This window comes from Ctenocephalides felis, unplaced genomic scaffold, assembly GCF_003426905.1.
Source record: "Ctenocephalides felis isolate EL2017-DRISC unplaced genomic scaffold, ASM342690v1 CF-g0.4_SCAFFOLD_03572, whole genome shotgun sequence".
Taxonomy (NCBI): domain Eukaryota; kingdom Metazoa; phylum Arthropoda; class Insecta; order Siphonaptera; family Pulicidae; genus Ctenocephalides; species Ctenocephalides felis.
In genome coordinates, this window is record NW_020539726.1 from 24744836 (window position 1) to 24768900 (window position 24065).

The 24065-nt window shown below is 27.1% G+C and overlaps 1 protein-coding gene across 1 annotated transcript in view; it reads right to left on the reverse strand.

Annotated features, from left to right (window-relative positions):
* Nucleotides 1–7012: 7012 nt before the first annotated feature.
* Nucleotides 7013–24065, reverse strand: part of LOC113388270 (zinc finger protein 84-like) — a 60926-nt gene continuing 43873 nt past the window's right edge. The window contains exons 9-13 of the mRNA XM_026625666.1: nucleotides 23238–23408; nucleotides 19310–19417; nucleotides 16622–16837; nucleotides 12978–13202; nucleotides 7013–7302 (exon numbers count right to left, since the gene is read on the reverse strand). Of these exons, the coding sequence (XP_026481451.1) occupies nucleotides 7013–7302; nucleotides 12978–13202; nucleotides 16622–16837; nucleotides 19310–19417; nucleotides 23238–23408 (1010 nt within the window). The remainder of the gene's footprint in view (nucleotides 7303–12977; nucleotides 13203–16621; nucleotides 16838–19309; nucleotides 19418–23237; nucleotides 23409–24065) is intronic.

Below are 24065 nucleotides of genomic sequence, written 5' to 3' on the forward strand. Positions count from 1 at the left end.
CACTCCTTTTGACAATCTGTCACTGTCTCTACATTATTTTTACGAATTGACATTGATACACAAGTTACTAAAATAATTATTATTAAAATACATTCAATATTATAGTACAAACCCAGCATTTTTAGGCTCGAGAGAACATGAACTTTAGGATGCTTTCTTAAATAATTGAAGTTTTTGACTTCTGATATTTTCGTCATATTATTATTATTCATTTTCATTATATAAATAAATATAATACATCATCATGCATACCTGGCAATCACTTGCAAGAAAAGACGTGCAATTTAGTATTTATTAGTTGAAACAACTTGGCACGTGACCATACTAAATTTATTTATTAAAACATAACTATTGAGCAAACAACAGCGTGTACAAACTTATTGTTGGGTATTCGCACATTCGTACGGCGATCAAATGCACGAACGAGCGTAGTTGAAATTGAGCACATATGAGTCCTCTATTATCAAAGCTTGACAATACCCAATGTCAAAACCGTGCAAAGCGCATTTGTTTGTCCCCCACGGTAGTAGTTTAGTTTAGACAGGGCCAGTCCTACCTTGAATGCGATGCATGCAAAAAATGCGGGCGATGGGTTTTTAAATTAACTTCAAAACAACAATCTGATACATGGTATGGGAAAGTATAGATGAATACATACACTTCGGTCCTTTATATCAATTTTAGATATTTTAAATAATGAAAAGTTGAATTAAAATAATAATGTTATATTTAATAATAAGAGACTGCCATTTTTTGATCTCTATGATTTGCTCAATAGAAATAAACCAATAAAATCTCTAAACTAAATAAGTAAAATGTTTCAAAACAAAAAATATTAATATTGCACATGCGTTAAATTAAATGAAAATTTAATTCTTACAAGCAATAATATACATACTGAAGTTTTTGAATATCTGAAAAAGTTTGTATTGACAATAAGAATTTAAAATAAGTGCGACAATAATAGAAAGCACTATAATTTGATTATGAGCACCTGCAAATCGCTTTAATCTTCTAAATAAATTTAAAATCAATGTATTTTATGCTCATTTGGATTATACCTGTTTTCGTATACTAAATCCAGATTTATTAAAATTTTTTTAAAAAATTACGTAAATGTTTATATAATTCTAATGATAAATTGTTTATAAAGGTCAAATAATGGGGGTGGGGGGGCGCTATAAAAAATTGGCATGCGGGCACTGAGTACCCCATGACCAGCCATGAGCTTAGATGTTTATCAACAAACAAAAGAGTTTTTTGATCATTGCTTAGTTTTAGTTTGGTGTCCATTAGAATATTGAAAAAATCAAAAAAAATTGTCATATTCTCCTCCCCTATTTCTACAAAAATAAAGAAGCATCTTAAACTTGTGGTGACAAAGCATTAAAATAACAGCAGTGCCAAAATTGGTTTGCAAATTTCGTTCTGGTGGTTGTCCAGTTAAAGTTGATTAAAAAGGAATTGTCTACTTTGAACTGTTATTATCAACCAATAGATCAATTATATAATGACTACATTAAACAACTATCGAAATTAAACAATGCAGTTAAAAAAAAAACCTGTGTTGACAAAATGATGGGGTATTTATACCATTACTGTTATTACATACCTTTGCCACTCGGCAAAAATTATTGGACGCTTGGTTGGGTTACCATATCCACCATATAGACTTGAATTTGTACCTTCTGATTATTTTTTGTTTCCATCTTTACAAAAGTCCTTAAACGGTAATGAGTTCAATGATTATGAGGTGTCAATTTGTATCGCATTCAGTTCTTGTCGATGATGCTGCTTGAAAGATTGCAAAAAGTCATTGATCAAAATGAACAATACATTGTCTAATTAAGTTTATATAGTTCCATAAAAAAATTCTTTGATTTTCTAACAGAACCTAATAGTTGTCAATCGTATTATAAATATGGGAGGAAACCATGTTTTTGATTGCATGCAGTCATTTGACTATGTTGACTGAATTTTGTGTATTAAACTATTTAATCGATTTTAATCAATAAATAAAGAAATCAAGTGAATTAAATAATTACAATGAATATATACCTGTTGGATTGTTTGAGTTCTGTGAACATCCTTAAGATTCACAATACGAAGAATAAAATGTACTTAAGACGCCTGCAATAATAAGAATAAAGTTGACAGCTGTATAAAAGCTATTACAATGTAAATAAAGTTGTGCGTATCTATTACTTGCAAAAATATTCCTTTGTACTACGTTTAACAACATGTCGCAACAATATCAACTATTTAATGATGAATATTATTGAAGTCATTTGTTGTTTGTTTGGCGGCTTTAAATTGAGGTTATATATTAAAGGCTAAAGGTTATATTATAAAGCTCTGACATCTTGTGTAACTTTTGCGATCTATAAATTTTTAGTTGTGTTCTGAGGTTTTTAAACCTTCGACACCAACCTGTTGCTTCTTCCCTAGAAACGAACCTATTGCTGTAACCGTTACTAAACCGTTAAACATCGATAAGGTTGCATAATTGGATATGACGTGTTGCCTTAAAACCGTTGACACAAACCTGCTGCTAAAAACGAACCTATTCCTGTAACCGTTACTAAACCGTTAAATATAGATAAGGTTAGATAGTTGGATAAGGTGTGTTGCCTCAAAACCGTTGACACAAACCTGCTGCAACTTTCCTAAAAACGAACCTATTGCTATATCCGTTATTATCCGTTATGATAATGATGTTAATTAGAGTACCTGATAGGTAAAAAATATATAAATGAAATAGTGAAAAATTCAAACCTTTGTCAATAAAATGAGAACAGTGAATTTTAACTGTTCAAAATATGAATATAAATACATTTTCTTATCTATGGTTTATTTAGAAAATAACTTTAGCTATAATACACAATGAAAAAATACTCATAGAATTAAACATAACTAGTTGGTATTGGTTTTTTGCCTTGAGGTAAGTTACATGAACTTCCCGATATGTGTAAATAATCGCTTTAATCGATAAAAAATAAATTAATTTATGAGTGATTAAAAGTATTCCGAGTGGATTTGTAACATATAATTGAAAACGAACGCACATGTTAAATAGGAGTATTTTCTAAAAGCGAATTTTCAAAAATCAACAATTTTTATAATTAAACCAGTTTCCATAGGACTTTAATGGTTTAGTACGTTCATTAAGACCAAGTACTTTATCGTCATACCAAGCAAATCGTCTAATTTTAATTTTAACAAACTCAAAAAAACTACTCATTTTCTCAAACTTTGATAATTTTTTTAAATTAAACTACTTGTCGTGAGGCTGTAATATTTCAGTAAGTTCTATAAGACCATGATATATATAGCTAAAAAAAGTTCCATAAAAATCGTCTTGATTTTTTTTACAACAGTTAATTACAAGAAAACGGCTCGGTAGATTTTCACCTAAAACTAATCAGTATCATTCCCAACTAATATCTTTCGAACAGTTTTTGAGCAAACCTCGATGGAAGGTCTAATTTTGACAAATGCCGAAAAAACGATACTAATTTTTGCAAACTTTGTCGAATTTTTAAAGTTAAACGAGTTGTCGTAGGGCCGTAATATTTTAGTATGATCTATAAGACTATAGTATCTACCGTAAAAAAAAGAAAATCGTCGAAACAATTTTTTTAACACTTTATTACAAAAAAACGGCTCGGCCGATCTTTACCAAAAACTAATCAGCACGATTACCAACCAATATCTTTCGAACAGTTTTTGAATTTTCAAAACCGACTCAGAATTGCGGGCAAAAGCGCGTGGACAAAATTTTTTTCACTTTTCTGCGGTTTACAAAGAAACGGCTTGGCTGATCGTCGTGCAAAATTGATAGACACTAGTCCTCATTGAGATACATCGAATGGCTTTTAAATTTGTGAAATCAGCCCAGCCGTTTTTGAGAAAACGTCGAAACTGATCACACACACATAAACACACACATGCTTTTTCCAAATTTGGTCTCATTCGATTCAGAATGGCTTGAAACGACGGGAAACCATAAAATTAGCGAATCGGATTTTTTGATGAAAACATAAACTTCTCCTTCGGGAAGTTATTTAAACAATAGTTTATTTAAGTTTCAATTGGATTTGAATATCTCTTACATTTTGCAGAGTGGATTATTACCACAAGCAGCATTTTCGTCATCTTGGATGAATGCAGAAATGCCAGTGAAGAAAAATATAATCATATTCATGGAACGATCGAAAAGACCACTAAAAATATATGCAGGGAAAATGCTAGAACTTAGTTTGCAAACATTTTCCACGGTGAGAGTAATTTTAGAATTAAACATTTAAAAAATCATATTTTGTATATATATATATATATATATATATATATATATACATTTTTAACTAATGTATTATTGAAAATGTGAATTGATTTAAGCAGATAATCAGGTCAAAACTCAATTTTTATTTCAGATAATCAATTCTTCATATAGATATTATGCAGTTCTGCAACACATGCAAAGTACAAAAAATATATAATTGTAATAAAAAGCAGCAATTAAATATAAAAGTTTGTTGTTAATAATTCATTAATTGAAGTTAGGATCAAATGGTAAATAATACTGCAATAATCCTGTTAAGTTGACTTTTAATTATCGCAAATATATAGCGAATTAGTATTTTGATGAATTGCCTGAATTTTTTAGTTTTATTCTCATATCAGATCTCCAAAACAATTCAGACCCACTTTAATACTACTTTGACAATTTGGGTGAAATGCCAAGGAAGCAGATAAAGGTCCTAAATAGTTCTTAGCTTTATTTATTATGATAATTCGAAGGCGTGACCTGTAGTTTATATATTATCTGATAAATTATATTTAACTAATGGTCAAATGCTTGTCGAGTTATGTAAGATTGGTCTATAAAATATTTAAATCTTATTTTATAGACCAATCTTACATAACTCGACTTAATGTGCATTAATACATTAATAAGCACAGATACAACAAAATTGTTCTAAATAATATATTTTTTCGAAAATAAATTAACATAAGATTACAACTAATGGTAATCTGACACAGAGAGACTAGTATTTGATGAAACTTAAATACAAACAATTTGTTCATATATCCATATTGAGTACGTATCTATCACAAAAACAGAACGATATTGACACACTGATATAAGCTAAAATATATAACGCTCAGCATAATTTAAATATCATATATGATAGATTTATATCTTTGCTCATTATTTTTTCGAATTATACTTAAATTTAGTATATATAATTATATTTATATACATCTTGTTAAAAATGAAACTATACACATTCTATAATGTAATATATCAATATAGCTTCTATATATTTTAATTTATGACTATTTGTTCTTTGGCATAAAAGATACAAAATAGTTGAAATTTAGTAATTTGCATTGTTAACTTATAATAATATGTACATTGAGTCTGAATATTATTTTAATAATAATATTGGTACTCTTTTCGAAGGTTGGATGGGTACAAACCACATTGTTTGTAGTTCACACGTTATATATATATATATATATATATATATATATATATATTAGAGTATATATATATATATATTTATATATATATATATATATATATATATATATTAGAGTAGTCCTTAATATGGACGTTTTCGAATTTCCTTCTCTGAAAGTTTTAGCTCTTAATATTAACTTTTAGATAGAGCGCAATTCAATCAAAGTTTCGTATGGAATTAGCAAGGAAAAAATTTAAAAAATTTCTTTTAGATATGTCTTACAATTAGCGATAAGTGAATCAAAAGTGACAATTCATATCACGCTCTCTATTTAAAACCGAGTATGGTTTCTAATCTTTATCAAAATATCAGTTAATTAGCATGCACTTTATTAACAACACGTCGTCTTTGCAGTTTTTGGTGACATTACTTCAATAGGAGCAATTATTAGAAATTTGTACATAAATTTTATTTAATTTGAATCGGATTACTAATATTTATAAACAGGCGATTGAATTTAGGCAATAATAAAAACTCACACACGTAGATTAGTGAAAAAAAACCAGCGTTGGTTCGCTGCAATTTTCACCCTTTCCACTCGGATGCCACCACTCCGGCGGCGAATACGTACTAAATCTGCATTTAAGGGGGTCTTCCTATGTGATGAGTTGAAAAAATCGATTTTTTTTTTCTTTTCATATTTCGGTAGATTACACCTTTAAAAATAACATATTAAAATTTCAAATCGATATCTCAAATAGTTTTTGAGTTACAGCCATTTAAAAAGTATACATATAGTATATAGTGCAACGATCATTTTATCTTTAAACGCGTTTTTCTCAAAACTGTGTTTTTCAAACTTGTCTCCATTGTATCTCAGAAACGGCTGGACCGAATTACTTGAAATTTACAGGGCACACTCAATATATTTAAACGCATGGAATGAACTATTATCAATCAAAATTTTGAAAACTTCGATTTTTTATAGCAAAAAACAAAAAACAAAAACGCCTAATTTGCAACTTTTATTTCAAATGTCTATAAAACATCCATTTTTTTTTATATTCATTTGATTGTAGTTCATTCCGTGCTTTTAAGCCTACAAATTAAAACGCCGTTTATTTTTTTTGGTCAGATAAGCCGATCAGCCGGAATCGTGGAGACAGTGGGAGCTCTTTTTTTTTGAGGGGGGGTGTTTAGAGCGCTGTAACTCTAGTTGGACTAAATTTTTTTAGCTGAAATTTTATATTTACACTGTCCAAATATGTATTAATAAATGATAAAAAACTTGAAGCTCTAGCTATTTACTGGTCGTAGAAAAAAAATTCTAAAATATCCCTAAAAAACAGGCCGTCACATAGGAAGACCCCCTTAACGAGCGGAAAGGGTTAAACCGATAGAGACAACGATGCATTCCAAGGAAGCGCAACATGCTGCAGTGCGCCAGGGCTGTGCAACCGTTATCGAATATATATAATATATATAAATGCAAAATTAAATTGAATTAACCTAACGCGTTAAGTCAAATGCTTTTTAAGTTTCCATCAATACAATTCAGGAGCCCTAGGCATCATCATCATAGAGGCATTTTGCTTATCAAACTTATGGACTAGAACCAGATGTCTAACGGCTACAAACCCATGTGAAAATCTTCTTTGACATAATGGACAAACGTGCTGCTTCCTATCAGCACACTCGTATTTCATGTGTCTTCGGAGTGAGTGCTTGTTGAGGTACCTGCGACTGCAACCAGGCATAGGACAGGCGAAGTCGGATGATGTGGTCTGCTTCAGAAGATCACCGCCTGTTGCCAAAGACCATATATTTTTGAAGTCTGAGGAAATAGAAATATGTGTAAGAATATGTAGAAAAAGTATTGTTATTCAATCTTTTGAGTGAAGAACACATTATTAAGACTTATTTGATAATTGGTCTAAAAAGCTAGGAACATTAGATGAATTAAAATTATATGATGAGAGTGAATTGTAGATACTTTGTGTTGAAAATTGTTGAATAAATTAATTGATTAAAAATATCAGTTAAACTTACTGTCACGAATAAGGGGCCGTTCAAGTATTACGCAAACACTATAGGGGGGCGGGGGGTTATTGATTTGCTTATTTTGGGTAAGAACTTTACTTACTTTTGCTGACAAAGGGGAGGGGGGGATAAATAGTTGTAATAAACCTGCTTACGTAATACTTGAACGATCCCTAAGACTGCGAACGAAAGCGAACCACTCGCATATTAAGGTGCGTCCTCACCAAACGACCAAACATAACAAGCAAGGATATTCGTACCAGAACGAAGGGCAACGAGCATAGTTTGAAGCCACAACGAACACGAACGAACACAAACAAACATAGCGAGCAATGTTCCGCAACTTGTCGGTACATCTAAGAAAATTGTTCGTTCATGTTTGAACTCGTATGTGCAGTGTGGACTCTACCACAAATGTAGACAAACATTTTTCTTTTTTGATGTTAATATGTGCAGTCCTGCATTAGTTTATGTTGGATTATTATGTGATATTGCTATTATTGACAAATTTTATAAATTTTCAAATAACATTTCTCTTTCCCGCCACTTTAAATAATTAAACTGACGTTTCACGAAACTTTCGCGAATAAAAAAGATTCAAGCTTTCACTGCTTTGCATTTGTTCAAGTTCATTTGGAATGATTCGCTTTCTTTCGTGTTCGTTTGTATTTTCTTGTTCGTCATGTTCATTCGTGCTCGTTCGTTAGGTGAAGCGCACCTTTATGCGTCGTGTTCGTTCGCGCTCGTTCGTTAGATAAGGACGCACCTTTAGGATCTAGTTTCTTTGCACTAAGAGTCCAATTATGCATTTAAGGTTTCTATATTTGATAGAGAAAAGGTAATTGAACAATTAACGGTGGTGTTTATTAAAACAAATACCCTTTTCACACAATGATTATTTTTTCCTAGATGACCATTTGTACCATTAACACTCTCTTTTTTTCTAATACATAATACCCTTTTTGCATAATGAAAATTCTGTTTCCAGTGCAGGCATTTGTAATTATTTTCTTATTATTAATAAATATTATATGTATTATAAAAATTGTAAATTTTAGTTTTGATAATTTTGAAAAAACGCATTAAATATTAAAATAAAATTGAAAACTATGCTTGTTAAATTCTTGTTATTCTTTACATTTTTACTCCAAATTGCATTGTGTTTATGGTGACGAAGTATTAATGCAACAAATTTATCATAATTGTTGAATCTTGATATTGCATTCCTATCATTTTATCCAGAATAAATTAGGAATAAAAAGTCATAAAGTCTAATTGAGATTTATCAATGCATGATTTCTTCTTTTATATATTTAATTTACACATTCGTTTGAATATATAAAAAACATAAAAACTATATTATATATATACATATCCGACGAGACAGCTGTTTTTTTAAGAAATTTCATATGGAAACCAAACTGTCTTTAAAATTACGTCATAATAAGCGGTTGTCAATATGTCCGGCGTCATACTAATCGGATTCTACTGTATATATATATATATATATATATATATATATATATATATAATATGTATATATATATATATACATGAACTATATAAGTAGTATATTAATGCTGGCCATTTTCTATCATTTTTCAAGTAGGTATACTTACCAGTTTATAAACAATACAAAACATTAAATAATATACGCAATTTCCATTGATCATTCATTTATCAGTAATCATTCGCACGTTTTAGAAAAATTAATATCCGTATTAAATATAAATGATTTAATATTTATTTTGGTTATAAAGAATATACAGAAATCGTATACACAAGTACTCTCACCAACAATATAAAACATTATATTCATAACATAGTAAAAAGCAAATAAAAAAATGAAATTAGTACTATTAAAAAAATAAATTGTAGATATCACCATTGTTAAATATGACTAATCACAGTTTTAGAATTTACATAAAATTTATAAATTATAATAAAAATATCGACAATTATATTTCAATACCAACATTATCATCACAAAAAATATAATACGACTTATAGCCCTAAAAATTTATATAAAAACTATTTATTATTCGCAAATAATAAATTAGTCGTATTAAGGGCTTACAAATATATCACTCCAGTAGTTATCAGTCATATATAATCGTCGGTAAATTTTGCAAATATTTAAATAAATATATAAGTTTTATAAAATATTAAAATAATTATGAATATACATGCTAAAAAGTATATAAATTTCTTGTTATACAATGCTTAAATTTAAATAAATCACAACTCACATATCAGTACAAACTTTATCACATTCAAAGGAATATATAATATTTCCTTACTAAGCAATCTTATAGAAAAAGCTGATCAACATTTTGCTAATGCAATTTGATGAGATAATTGAAGTTTATTATAATTCATAATTATAATAAAAAATTACCTGATTTTAAGAACATATTTTTTATAATTTATAATTCATATATTAAAATTCGGTACTGAGTACTTTTAATATGCAGATCGTATGATGAACATATACAGGTATGTATAGATTTTTCTTTGATTTGATATTTTTATAATATGCTAATGCAATTTAGAATTAACTTACAGATTCATATTTAAAAGTCCTGCTTTTGACAAAAAATTGCAAATTTAAGCAAAATGTTTATCAGTTTTTGCTTCCGACTGAAAACTTTCAGTATTAACCTTCATATCAATCAGTTCTGGAGGTAAATCTTGGTACGTATTATGTACATTACTGTAAATCTGCTTTTTTATAAACTAATAGCTATATATAAATATTAAAAAAGTATGCATTTCAAAATTTCATGTGTTTTAAACAATTCCTTTATCCCCCACTTGTAGCTCGTTTTCTGTATGTACATTTAGTATAAAAATAAAATCAGAGTATATCAAGATTATTAATAAGATTATTAGGATATGTGATATCTATATCTAAATATGTACAAAGTTACACTATATTTAATTAACAATTTATATATTTCTACACCTTGCCAATCCTAATAAAAATCTAGCATTATATTTTAATATATGTGTGTTGCTTCGTAGTATTTATTTCACAAAATAAATATACAAAAATATAAAAAAAATCTTAAGATTTGCATTTTTACTGACGTTAGTTGAAATCTCATGGCAATCGCTAATACTAAGTTCACAATTTAGAACGAAGTTAACATTTATAAAAATACTTCAATCCCAAAAGCAAACTTAGTAAATGATTCATTGAATTATTTCTGATAATCACAAATGATTTCATCGATCACAAAATGCTTCTGACAAAGACTAATAGAAATAAATAATCTAATAGATGCACATTTCTTTTTAAATATATTAATAATTTTTAAAATGACTATTCATTTTCAACATGAGATCATATTATTTCGTAAATCTAAATTTTTTATCACCTGGTTTAAGCTTCAATATTAAGACTTTAGCATATAATTTTCAAGAAAAGTAAAAAATTGCAACTATCACTGTCCTAAATCAAAATAGGTATTGTTGCATATATTAAATAAAAACATGCATTATATATTACTAAAAAAATCACTTCAAACAATAACTCGTTTCAATAAAAAAACAGCCTTAACAACTATCAAGTATATTGTGATATATATTGTAAATAATTGTTGAATTTTATCTATAACGATTCTATGAAGAATCAAAATTATGATAAAATAGTAATGAGTCAAATAAAAATGTTTGTAAATTGTTAAATCTAACAGGCTACAATTTCTAATAAATATACATCACATGTTAACATGAAACTAAAAAATATGCATTTTCAATCATGTTTTGAGTCTACATGTTTATTCATTTTTTTTTTCAGAATAATAATCATAACTTAAAGTTGATCAACTTTCAAAAAATAAAATTAAACATCAATCGTAACATGACATTTGGTTGAAAAATCATTTTATTAAAATTGATTCAAATTAAAAGTAGGTTTAACAGTTTGATTATAGATCGCAAAATGGCCGCTTTGCTATTGCTTCATTTTTAATTTCTACCGCACTCCATGGAGGCGCCACTTAATGTAGCACGTAAATTTACCAATATGTTTAATTCTAGATAAACCTGATCAATTTGTATAAATGAAATCAGATCAAAATATATGCGTATAAAATAAATTTTCAACTCAAATACGTTTTCACAAAAATATATAATAAAAAAAATTAATGGGCCGATTCTGCCGCACAGGAGACAAATGTTAGGGCAGGACCATGTTACGCTCCAGCTTCCATACATTATGCTACTGAATCATACTGAATACTGTCAAAATGCCATGCATTTGCTGTGCATTCAGGCGTTTCACACCTGAACTGCAACGTCACTTGTATGTTATAAAGCTGGGTCAAAAAGACCTTGTTGTCTAAGATCGTTTTTTGACATTTGTGCGGTTTCTAGGTTAGATTTTGAATCTGACAACCTGCGAAAAACGCCTGACTGCACTGCAACGACATGGCTTTTGTCCATATTTAGTATAAAAAGTTCTTCACAACATAGCCTTGCCACAACATTGGTCTGTTGTGTTGGACGTATATAATAATAAGAAAATCAGTTCTTGAATAAGAGTGATGAATATCCTTACAGTAGACCCTCTGTTGAGTGCGAAAACAACAAAAATTTGCAATCAAACGGTTAAAGTATTATTGTTCACATATATAAAAAAACAATTTATTGTCACATTGACTATATTCAACTTCTAACTGAACAAAATACCCACAAATATTAACAGAACAACAAATGAATAATATCTAATATTAACAGTCAATTAATAAAAAAATTTAAAAAAAGCTCTTTGTTAAAATTTAGAAGTTATGGGTAAATCGATTCACCGAAGAAAGTGAATATATATATTAGAAATCGGTATAGATATATACATCTTTGTGTATTATTCTTCTAATATAATGAATAAAATGACTAAAAAATTCAATCATATAATAGTACATGCCAAATCAATGTTTTTAAAAAGTCTCAAAATTTTCAAACTGTTTGAAGAAAGTTGAGATAAGGATTGAGTAGGTTTTGTTTATGTTTCATGTAGAACATATATAAAAGTCGTTGCTCAAATATAAGCACTTATGTTACATCTATGAAATACGAATAATAAAATTTGTAGTATATTGTTAATCATTTGAAAATATTTAAAACAATTTATATTAATTATTGATAAATTTTTAATAGATCATATAGTCGACTATTTAATTAAGGTACGGGAAGTACCAGAAATTTGCTCTAAAGGCACAATTCCATGCACCACTAATTATCATATGATTGTAATTTTTTAGTCATCTTTTCCGTATCTCAGAAGTATAGTGTGGATCTATAAATTCCCACACATGTCTTATCTGTTCTGGTGTGTACGCATATGAAGTACCAAATTATGTTTGTGTTTCGATTTTTTATGGCAAATCGGGCATTCGAATTTCGGTTCGACTCCACATTCGAACCTCAAATGCCGGTTAAGACTATGTGGTCTGGCGTAGGCATTACCGCAACGGCGGCAGGTAAATGCACCTCCCGGAACAACGACCGTCTGCTGGGAGGTCGAAGGTTGGGACAAAAGTCCGGCACCGGAAGAAGGTGAACGGAACGCACCTGATGATTGCCCTTGAGATTGGGCACTTGATAGAAAAACTCGCAAGTCGCATGGTTTTTCATCATCGTCGTCAGGATTTTCGTCGGAAAAATCGTCAACTTCAGTTTTCGGGAAGACAGCTGGAAAAGAAATGAAGCGGAGTGGTTAGTATAAGGAAATTGGAAATATGTTGATAATATAAGTTTTATATGACATTATTTGTGGTATGATGATAAAATATCTTTATAATTATCAGTATTTACCTAAAACACAAATGCTTGATAGTAATTTTCTGCAGAGGTAATATCAAAGCTATGTATGTTAGTTGCCCCGCGCAAAAAAAAAATAGACGAGTTTTGAATATGAAAATATATTATATATTGTCCTTATATATAATTTCATTAAGTCTCATATTTTTGTTAAATCTCTATCTGTATATACATATTAGCAAGCCGATTGGTATTAGATTTTGTTAGTGTATCTTGATATTTTGTGTATTTCACTCTAAGAAAATTGAGTAACAGATGTAATGTAATATCCCTTAAAGTTATTTATTGATATTATATAAAATAGTAACAAATAAAGCAAATGAATATACCTTCAGACGCATCTAACATCATGAAATTTTTATTTAATTATGAAAATTTATTTATATGTTCTTGTATATTCTATGTTGTGTATAAGTACATTATTATTTCTAATATTGTTATTTTGTTATATTTATTATTATCTGTCACTTATTGTTTTTATTCCACTTTATTGTTTTTTTAGTATTTTTGTTATTCAGACATTTTATTTATTTTATTTATTTATTATTATTATTATTTGCTTTTATTTTATATTAAATCTTCATACTACGTATATCATTTTAATGGAAATACTATCCTTTATGTTGTACTATTTTTTATTTAAATTTATGTTATTGTTCATTATTATTATTATATGTTAAATTATTCAGCAGTTGTAACAAATATTGTAATTAAAAAAAATACTATATTGTATTTTACTTATGTTATATGTATAATAATTGTATTTTTAAGTGCTATTATTAGTTGTACTTTTAAGTGCTACTATACTGTGGGCTATGTGTTTAAAAATAAAAAGAAAATAACAAATATTTCTTTGAAAAAATAAAAAATTAACCTCATCAAAAAGAATCAAGTTTTTTTTACTCATTTTGGACATTTTGATCATCTTGTTCTCAAGAAACTCGTAATGAGCACGTTTTAGACTTTGAGTATTTCTGATATTTATAGATATAAGTATCTATAAAAATTGTATAAAACTTATGAATAAGAGTAGAATCTAAGAACCGCATAAATTTTCAAGATTTCGAATTTGAAAAAACCTGAATAAAATTTCAGTTAATTAATAAAATATACGACGATGAATAGATTTCTTAATAGAAATATCTGTATATACATTAAGTTGTCTAAATATTCTCATATAATTGTATACATACATGCAAGTATTCTTGTTCATATCAGGTTCTCCAAAATCATAAATGCAAAGCGTTTAAAACCAAATATCGCCAAAAGCTTAATTATGTTAAATGCTATATTTGGATATCAAGCAGGACAATCACTAACATAACATGCATCACTTATTATTAACAATTTTATAAATATTATTATATCACCTTAAAAATATGTATAAGTTTAATATATTCCAAAGAAAATCTATGGCAAAATATTATAAATTTTATAAAACAAAAAATCATAAAATAAGATTAGTGAGTAGTGCTGTCTTTAGGACAGATTCTAGACATCTCATTAAAATATGATTATATTTATTTATATTTCTAGTTTTCTTTATAATATTTTATGTTGAACATTTTCTATATAAATGTAATGGAATATACACAATATCAATAATAGTCGAAGAAATCAAAGAGTTATTTGAAATAGAGTGATTATAATAAAACAAGGTAGAATATTTTTTTTTTGTTTTATTGACCTTATGAAACAATATTAAGTTTATGCACAAAATAAAGACCCCTAATACTTATTTTTATGGAATGTAAATTATTAATTTTGTCATACAATTAACAACAATATTTTTCACATGGAAATATACCAACTATATAATAGTTTATTTTTATTTACAATTATATAACATTTTAAGCCTCATATGAAATATTTTATGCCAGCCTAAAATATTGTATAATATTATATTTATAATTTTTACAGCAAATAAATATAAATGTAGTCCATAAAGGAACCACATTTATTATACTTAATATATTATAATCAGTTACACGTTTATTTTATCAATTAATAATACTGTAAAATCTATTATATATCAAATATATAATAACAATAAATATAAGCTCTAGTTTATTAAATCTTAAGATAAATATATTAAATAATTTATTCCCAATAAAAAATAAATTAAATAATTTTCATCAGATATGAAAATTCTAGATGATGAAAAAACACAACACTTGGAGAAAGTTGTTTTGAAAAATAAACATATACATAGTCAAATTTAAATTTGATAACAAAAAAACTAATAAAAAATATATTAATCTATAACAATATTTGAATCTAGCTTCACATTTCGCGAAAAAATATGTAATTTTAGCGAAAAAACTAGTGGTGTATGGCATCGTGTCTTAAGGCAAATTCTCTCACCAGAAATTAAATTAAAAAAAAAAAATTAAATATGTTTTAAACTTTGAAAAATTTAGATTTTTGAGAAATTTTAAATTTTTGAAAAAAAAATACATTTCTGGAAAAAAACTTGTTTTTTTTTAGTTTGAATTATTTTGGGAAATTTAAACTTTTTTCTAAGTAATCGCACTGCTTTAGCTGCATAGAGACGCAATATAGAAGCGCGTAGGCGCCGCATCGCCGTCTAACGGACAATCGATGTTACTAAACCCATAGAAATGTAAACAAAATTAATACAGATTATTAAAATCTCCATAAAATATCTGATAATTTGAAGGGCATATGTCAAATGATTATTTTTAAACTCAAATTAGCATTTTTTGAAAAAAAACATACACACACACACACACATATACAACAATTTTTTTCTAAGGTATGTCAAAATGTTCAGAAACCTCTGAAATGTAAAGATATATACAAATTTTCATTTTCGATTGCGATTACTATAACTTGTCCCACATGAAGTTAATAAAATTGCAAATTCAAACAGTAATGACACTAAAATAATTTTAAAAGATTTATAAAGAATCTAATTAGATTTTATGCTTAATATATCTTTAAAATGTCTTAAGTTAACAGATGTACAAGTGGATAATTAAATATTTTTAGATAAATTTTGTCTAAAATTAATTATTGCAGAACATTCAAATTTTCATGCACATTATGTTCTTAAAAAGTTTAAAAGTTTTAAGTAAACAAATTCGGAATAAGGTCATCCCCAGAATATCGACGTAATGACAACAGTTTTTTTATTCTGATGATATTTTTTAATATAATTTATTAGGAATATGATTAAGAATGTCTTTAATTTTTCTAGCTCTTGAAGAAAAACTGCTTTATTTATCTCTATTATTAAAATGGAAGATTTGCGGGCCAGAATGAATAACCTTGACCAGGATGTTTACGTTCCATGTGAGTTTTTAGATGATGTTTATGCCTAAAAGTTGCAGTATTGCAATATGAACATTTGAACATTCTCTGAATTCCACATTCATATTTCAAATGCCTAAGCAAAGATGTCTTATTAACGTATGAATTTCCGCAGCGTTGACAACAAAATTCTCTTCCAGGTGCTACATTTGATCCAATCCCAGCAAAATAATCTGAAAATAGAAATTTATTTAATGAGATAATTAAAGAATTGAATTAAAATAGGAATCTCTATAAAAAGATTCTACTTTTTGATGTGCAAATTCAAATAAAGTATTAATTTTGACGTTGTGAGATTGCTGAGTTTTGAAATCGGTCTAATAATTATTTGTAGATATGCAGCAAATTTTTATACCTTAGGTCTAACTTATAATTTATAAAAATCGAGTAAAGATATTGTGATATTATTACTATACTATTTATTTGTCAAACATCATTTAAATCCATTTTTAATGTTCTATCATGTTGATAATTAAGTTAGTTATTACAAACTTATTGTTATAAATATAAGACTTTTAGTGACGTGCCTTTCAAGTCGCCTTTTAGTGATGTGCATTTATAATGAAATGATAAAAATTTGGTAGGGGCACTTGGACCCAACATTTTTGTTGGAAAAAGCATTTTTATATAAAAGTTCAGTTGATAGAAATACATACAAGTCTATAGACAACACTGATGTTTTATTAGAGTTCAATTATTTGATTTATTGATCCTTTTGAATTTTTGGCCACCCATGAAACAGCCTAAATATATCGATAGTCGACTATCAATAGTTCATATTTCGTTTTTATTTATTAATTCACTTTTTTTTGAATTACATTATATGATTAAATATATATATGAGTTTATTACCCAAAGGTATTTTTCTCCAACAATGTTCAGGAATATTATTACACATATTTTGTCTTTAAAAATAAAATCATATACTTCAAGTTATAGGTACTATATTTTGAGAGATCAAAGTATTACATAATCAATTAATTAGTATATGTAACTAATACATTGAAATACTATAATTTAATTCATATATTGTAACTTATTTTTTATATCATATTTTAATTACTATTACTTATAGTTTATAGTTTATTTACAGACATCTTTGGCAAATGAAGTTTTCAATATTTGTACTATTCTTAAAAATAGCATTTTGTTCTTGATGTAATTTAAATTACAAGTATTCAATCACTGGGATACAAAATTGATTTAAAATAGGTAAATAATTAAGCACATTCACTCACATTTATACACATACACACCTATATACATATATATATATATATATATATATATATATATATATTACAGAGAATTATTATTGATAGTAATAACATAATATGTACGTTACATATATATCATAACATTATTTTTAAAATTAATACCAAAATATTTTTTTAATTAATATTGTTATCATAATACAGGTAAAAAAATATATTTATTTATTTCATTATAAGATCAGACAAAATGAAAAGCATCAAACTTTAATTATATTTCAAATCTCAAGAAATAGGAAAGATACTGTCACTTTCTTTTTAATTCATAATGTAAGATGCATATTTTAAATATTATAGTTTTACTAAAAATGATAATTTTATTATTTTGATTATAATCTATTTTTTCAAGATTATCCTTGTCCTTCATCAATGACTTTCATTTTTAGCTACTCAAGGGCTCTATTTGTAGCCACATAAAATAATTATTCTTTTTGTTTAATTCATTATGAAAGATATTTTAAATATTATAGTTATACTAAAATGATAATTATATGATTTTGATTATAATATATTTTTCCAAGATTAACCTTGTTTTCCATCATTGACTTTTTTTTTAGGAAATCAAGTGCTCCTTTTTTAGCCACATAATAAAATTATTCTTTTTATTTAATTCATAATGAACGATATTTTTTATAGTTTTACTAAACATGATAATTTTATTATTCTGATTATAATATATTTTTCCAAGAATAACCTTGTCCTCCATCATTGACTTTCTGTTTTAGGAACTCAAGGGCTCCATTATTAGCTAGATAAAAAAAATATTTTTTTTGTTTAGTTCATGATCAGAGATATTTTAAACATTAAAGTTTTATTAGAAATGATAATTTTATTATTTTGATTATAATATATTTTTTCAAGATTATCCTTATCCTCCATCGTTGACTATCTTTTTTAGGAAGTCAAGGGCTCCATTTTTAGCCACATCAAAAAATTATTCTGTTGTTTAATTCATAGTGAAAGATATTTTCATAAATATAGTTTTACTAAAAATGATAATTTTATTATTTTGGCTATAATATATTTTTCCAAGCTTATCCTTGTCCCTCATCATTGACTTTGTTTTTTAGTAACTCCAGGCCTCCATTTTAGCCACATAAAAAAATTTTTTTTGTTTAATTCATATTGAAAGATATTTTAAATATTATAGTCATACTAAAAATGATAATTTTATTATTCTGATTCTAATAAATTTTTCCAGAATTATCCTTGTCCAAGGGCTCCATTTTTACTCAAAATTGTGTTGTCTTTTAGTATGCTTGGCAAAATTCCTTTTATATTTGGATTTAAATGGACAAAGCGAGCAAACAAAAAGAGGCTCATCTCTGCATTCATATGTCTGATGCCTTTTCAGAATATATTTGTTGCAATAACTTTTTCCACACATAAAACAGCAATGCCTTTCTCCAGATTGTGAAGAATTTGTTGGTCGGGCTCGGCGAGGTTCAAATGGAAACATACCTTTGAAGTAGCCAGAAGAGCCTGAAAAAAATAAATATAACTTTGATTTATCAAAACAGTCAATAAATCAATTATTTGTAGGTTTTGGCAAAAGTATACTAAAATAAGTTTAACAACGCACACCTAAATCTAACCAGGAGAACTTTAGGTTTACTCTTCTAGGATTTTGGTGAAAGTTTGCATGGTGATAGAGTTAATAGTAAGAGCAACTTCCCTGAAATATTATAAGCCTGTGAGAAGTGGTTGCTTCATAAAATAATATTTTAAGGCGTTCGTTCTGACTAACAACTGTATCACCATGCAACTTTGAGCAAGGTTTGATAAAAATTCCAAAAGTGGGGGCATGCATTAATCACGTGAGGTTTTCAGGGAGAAGGTGAGTTTGACTAAAATATGACGTGGGGGAGAGAGGGCTATAGTAAGATATCACGTGTATTTATTTTATCTAATTTTTCTTTTTAAATACAAACTTTTTCGAAAAATAAAACAAAAATTTTACCATTTTTTCTTGTAACTAAAAATACACGTGATGTTTCGTTGAGGAAGGGGGTAATTTTGAATATGATTACCAAGAGGGAGTGATGATCCAAAAATCCATAAAAAATCACGTGATTAATTGATGCCCCTTGAGGAAATCTAAAGTTTTCCTTGTAAATATTATATAATAAAACCCGCAAAAATACTTTTTGAAAAAAAGTGAAACTTATTTTGTGTATCTTAAAATTGCTTTAATCAATCTAATAGATTTGAGTAATAATGTCATTTTTAAACTTTCCAATTCATCTCTAATAAATTAAATGTAAATTTTGAGCTAGATCAAAATAAGATTATTGAGCTGGTTTTCTTTAGATTTAGGTGTACAATACTTTGAATACATCACTAAAAACTAAAAACATATTTTGGTACTTTACTTGCTACTATATTGAAATTTGTTCCATTTGCTTTAATTTTTTGGCACAAACAGAATAAATATAACAATAAAAATATTAAAAAAAAAATTGAATTGTTAAATAAAACACCAAATTTTCTACACAAATAAATTTCCATATTTTTTTTCAATAAAATATATTTAAAATATAAGTGATTTTTATGTGTTCACATAACAATTTTTTGCTAAAATATATTTAACTTCATTAGTTATAAAATTAGTTTCATATTCAAACATATTTATACGCTTTTCAAATACAATTATCAAACAATTTCATTTCAACTTTAAATTTGTTTCCTTAGAAAGTATTGAATGCATCTTGCTATAATATTTATTGTTGCATAATTGGAATGTTAATAACACAGAATATTTCATAATTTATCTTAACACAACTTAATTTAAACCATCTTAATTAACTTGTTTGTACAGACCTATAAATAAATTAATGCCCCTTTCACAATATGATATTACTCTAACATATTATTTTATTCCAACAAATATGTGTGAATATTAATTGCAAGTATTTATGTAATAAGAGAGGCACTATAAAACTTTTGTGATATAGTAGATAATTCATTCAACAAGATCTATTTTGGTTTAAATAACACTTTTATAACAAACTTATATATTAATAATTATAGTGGCATTCGTGTAACTTTTACAGTAACAAGTATACATCATAAATATGTTTATGTTCTACTTATTCGAGATCACTTAAACATATTATTTGAAGATAAATTAGTTCAGGCATAATACCTATTAAAAAACTGGGTAATCAAAAATTACAAATCTATTAAATCCATAGGTCAGAATAAAAAACGATCTACATCGTCTACATCGAGACCGACAGTTATTCAAGTTTTTTTCTCTGATGTAGATTGAAATTTATAGATTTAATAAACTTGTAATTTCCAATTCAGCTTTAAAAATTGGTAACTAATTTATCTATATATATATATATATATATATATATATATATAATATATAATATGTAATAGAAATCTTAGTGTTTCTTTGTTTTCATGAGTTGTTTCAAATTGGAATGTAACATGTCGATTTTCATAGTATTTATGATTTTTTTATATTTTTCGGTTTAAATCATTTCTGCTCGTGATATTGCATTAGATATTTAATTTATCATTCAACATATATTATAACACAAGCCAACTTTGAAATGAAAAATCACAAAATATTTCCTTTTTTGTCTCCACCAACGAATTTAATCTGTAATTTAATATTATTTCGTGCTAAATTACTAAAAAGATAATATTTATTATATGCTGAATTAAAGTTTAATTGTTTCTTAAAATGTTATATATATTAAAATCACTGGAATAATAGCCCTGAGTTTTTTGTATTAAAAAATGCAATAATAATTATTGAGCCTGAGCAGCTTTATTTCTCTTTTACTCTAAAACATTGATAATTTTAGTTTTATTTAAAAAAATTAAATAATACAATTCATTAGTATCAAATTAACAATAACAATTAAATTGTGATAATACAAATATTGTATTATTCTAAATAGTTTTTGTAGATTCGAAACTGCTTTTAAATTGAACCAAAAAATCTCAAAATGCTCTTTCATTTAATATTATCACACAAATAATAATTTCATCATGCAATTTAATTAATAATTAATAACAAAGTATCTGTATTAACTGAAACTGTACAAATAACTATAAACTGTTATAATTTTGAATAATTAAATTCAGTTAAGAGTCTTTGTTACAGGCGATTAAGAAAAGGAAAATTTTCTGTGGATTATACAAATTATATTGTGAAATAAATTATTTAAAATAAATAATTAGATTGCGAATGAATTAAAAATTCAAATAATGATATAAAAATAGTTTTTGTTAGAAATCTAATGAAATGCATATGTAAAAAGCTGGCTCATAAATAATGTTAAAAAATATCAGTTTGTAAAAATATGCAATTTGATATATTCATAGTAAGGTATATACTTTTAACAATATATTAGGAGGCATCCATTAATCAAGTGATCGATCTTTTAGGAATTTTTAGACCCTCCCCCACCTCACCCCCACTAGACATCACATGTATTTTTCTCCCATAATATTTAAAATTACCCCCCTTCCCCCTCCAAACATCACAAACAATTTTTTTAAATTTACGAAATAATCGTCGATTTTTTTTTTGAAAATTCAGGTATAAAAATAACTACACGTGATATCTTACTAGATCCCCTCCCTCCCCCACGTAATTTTTCGTGATTTTTTGTTAAACCCCCCCCTCCCTCTGAAAGCCTCACGTGATCAATGGACGACCCTAATAAACACACAAAAAAAAAATTGTGAAAAGTTGTTCTAAAATATCAAAAGTTTAATCATCTGACATTTGGACTAAATTTGTGCGTTGTTAATAATAACAAAATTTGAAAATATTAGAGGCATGTGAAAAATGTTTAATTCAGTGCTTTTAAAAGTTTTTTTTTACACAGGCAAGGCGGTGATCTCTGTATGCTGAAATTTAAATTAAATGAAAATCGATAAAATTTGAACTTACGTATAACACTTTTTGTAAACCTCTAATTTTTACTAAACCCTGGCCAGTAAATCTTGTTAATAGTAACCTCTCCAATAAAAATCGTCTGGAGTAAACACTACTTTTACATTAAAAATAAGTTGTTACAGATTTCGGTGCTCTCGATGAATTTCTTCTTGAAAATCATTTTAAACGTTCTCTTAAAGACTAAACAATCATATCATAAGAATGCAGTGTTGTGCAAACGTACATTTAATAAATAAATCTATCATTTTGAAACCTATTACCACTAAAACATATCTTCTTGACACTCGTCTTTTATAGAATCATTTTTAATGCCTATCTCCGAATGTTTCCTTTTCATGTGTTTATCCAAATTTCGTTTATATTTCGAAATAAACAAACATTGGTCACATTTAAACTGAGGTTGGATCCCGACACATTCGTATTTTTCATGTCGATCTCTGTTATATTTTTGTTTGTAAGCATGTCCACACCTGGAACAACCGTACATCACCTGGTTCTCCGATTGTTGGCCGATGCCCATTTCTGATATCCAAAACAGGGTAACATCATCTGTGGAAAAAAAATAGATAATGTAGTCTAAGTATTGAAAAAATATAGAGAAATGTGGATAAATAAAAGTTGATAAGATACACATGCTTAGGAAATGATAATATTCATACATTGTCTAGAAGGTAATGGAAGAAGAGAAATTTAGTTGAGAAGGATTTACAGAATTGAGAAATAGCAGAAATCTACATAATATATGAGAGGATCTATAATGTTAAATCACTAATAAACTTATCAAATTTTTAAGAAGCTTATTGATTTATGTACTTTTTAAATTGTTGATTGTTACAGTCACATCCACCATAGAAGACTTTATGTAATCCTAAATAGAAAATATTTTTTGAAGTAAAACTTCTTTAGGCGCGTCTAGGGTGTAAATCTGTACAAATGCAACGGAAGTCCGTTACACCTGAACTGTTCGTCGAGCGTCACTGTAATCGATGAGATCATTTCTATACGGGTCGATTGTGATTAGTCGTCGTGTATGTGAATAGAGATCTGCTTTTGTATGCGTACCGATATCAACAAGGAAATCGGCATAGTACAAATCGTAGTACAAATCTTGATTTAATGACAAATGCCTGAATCAGAAGAATATTTTACCCTGTTCCTTGAAAATAATAAAACAAATTAAACATTTGTACTTACGTTTAAGTTTAT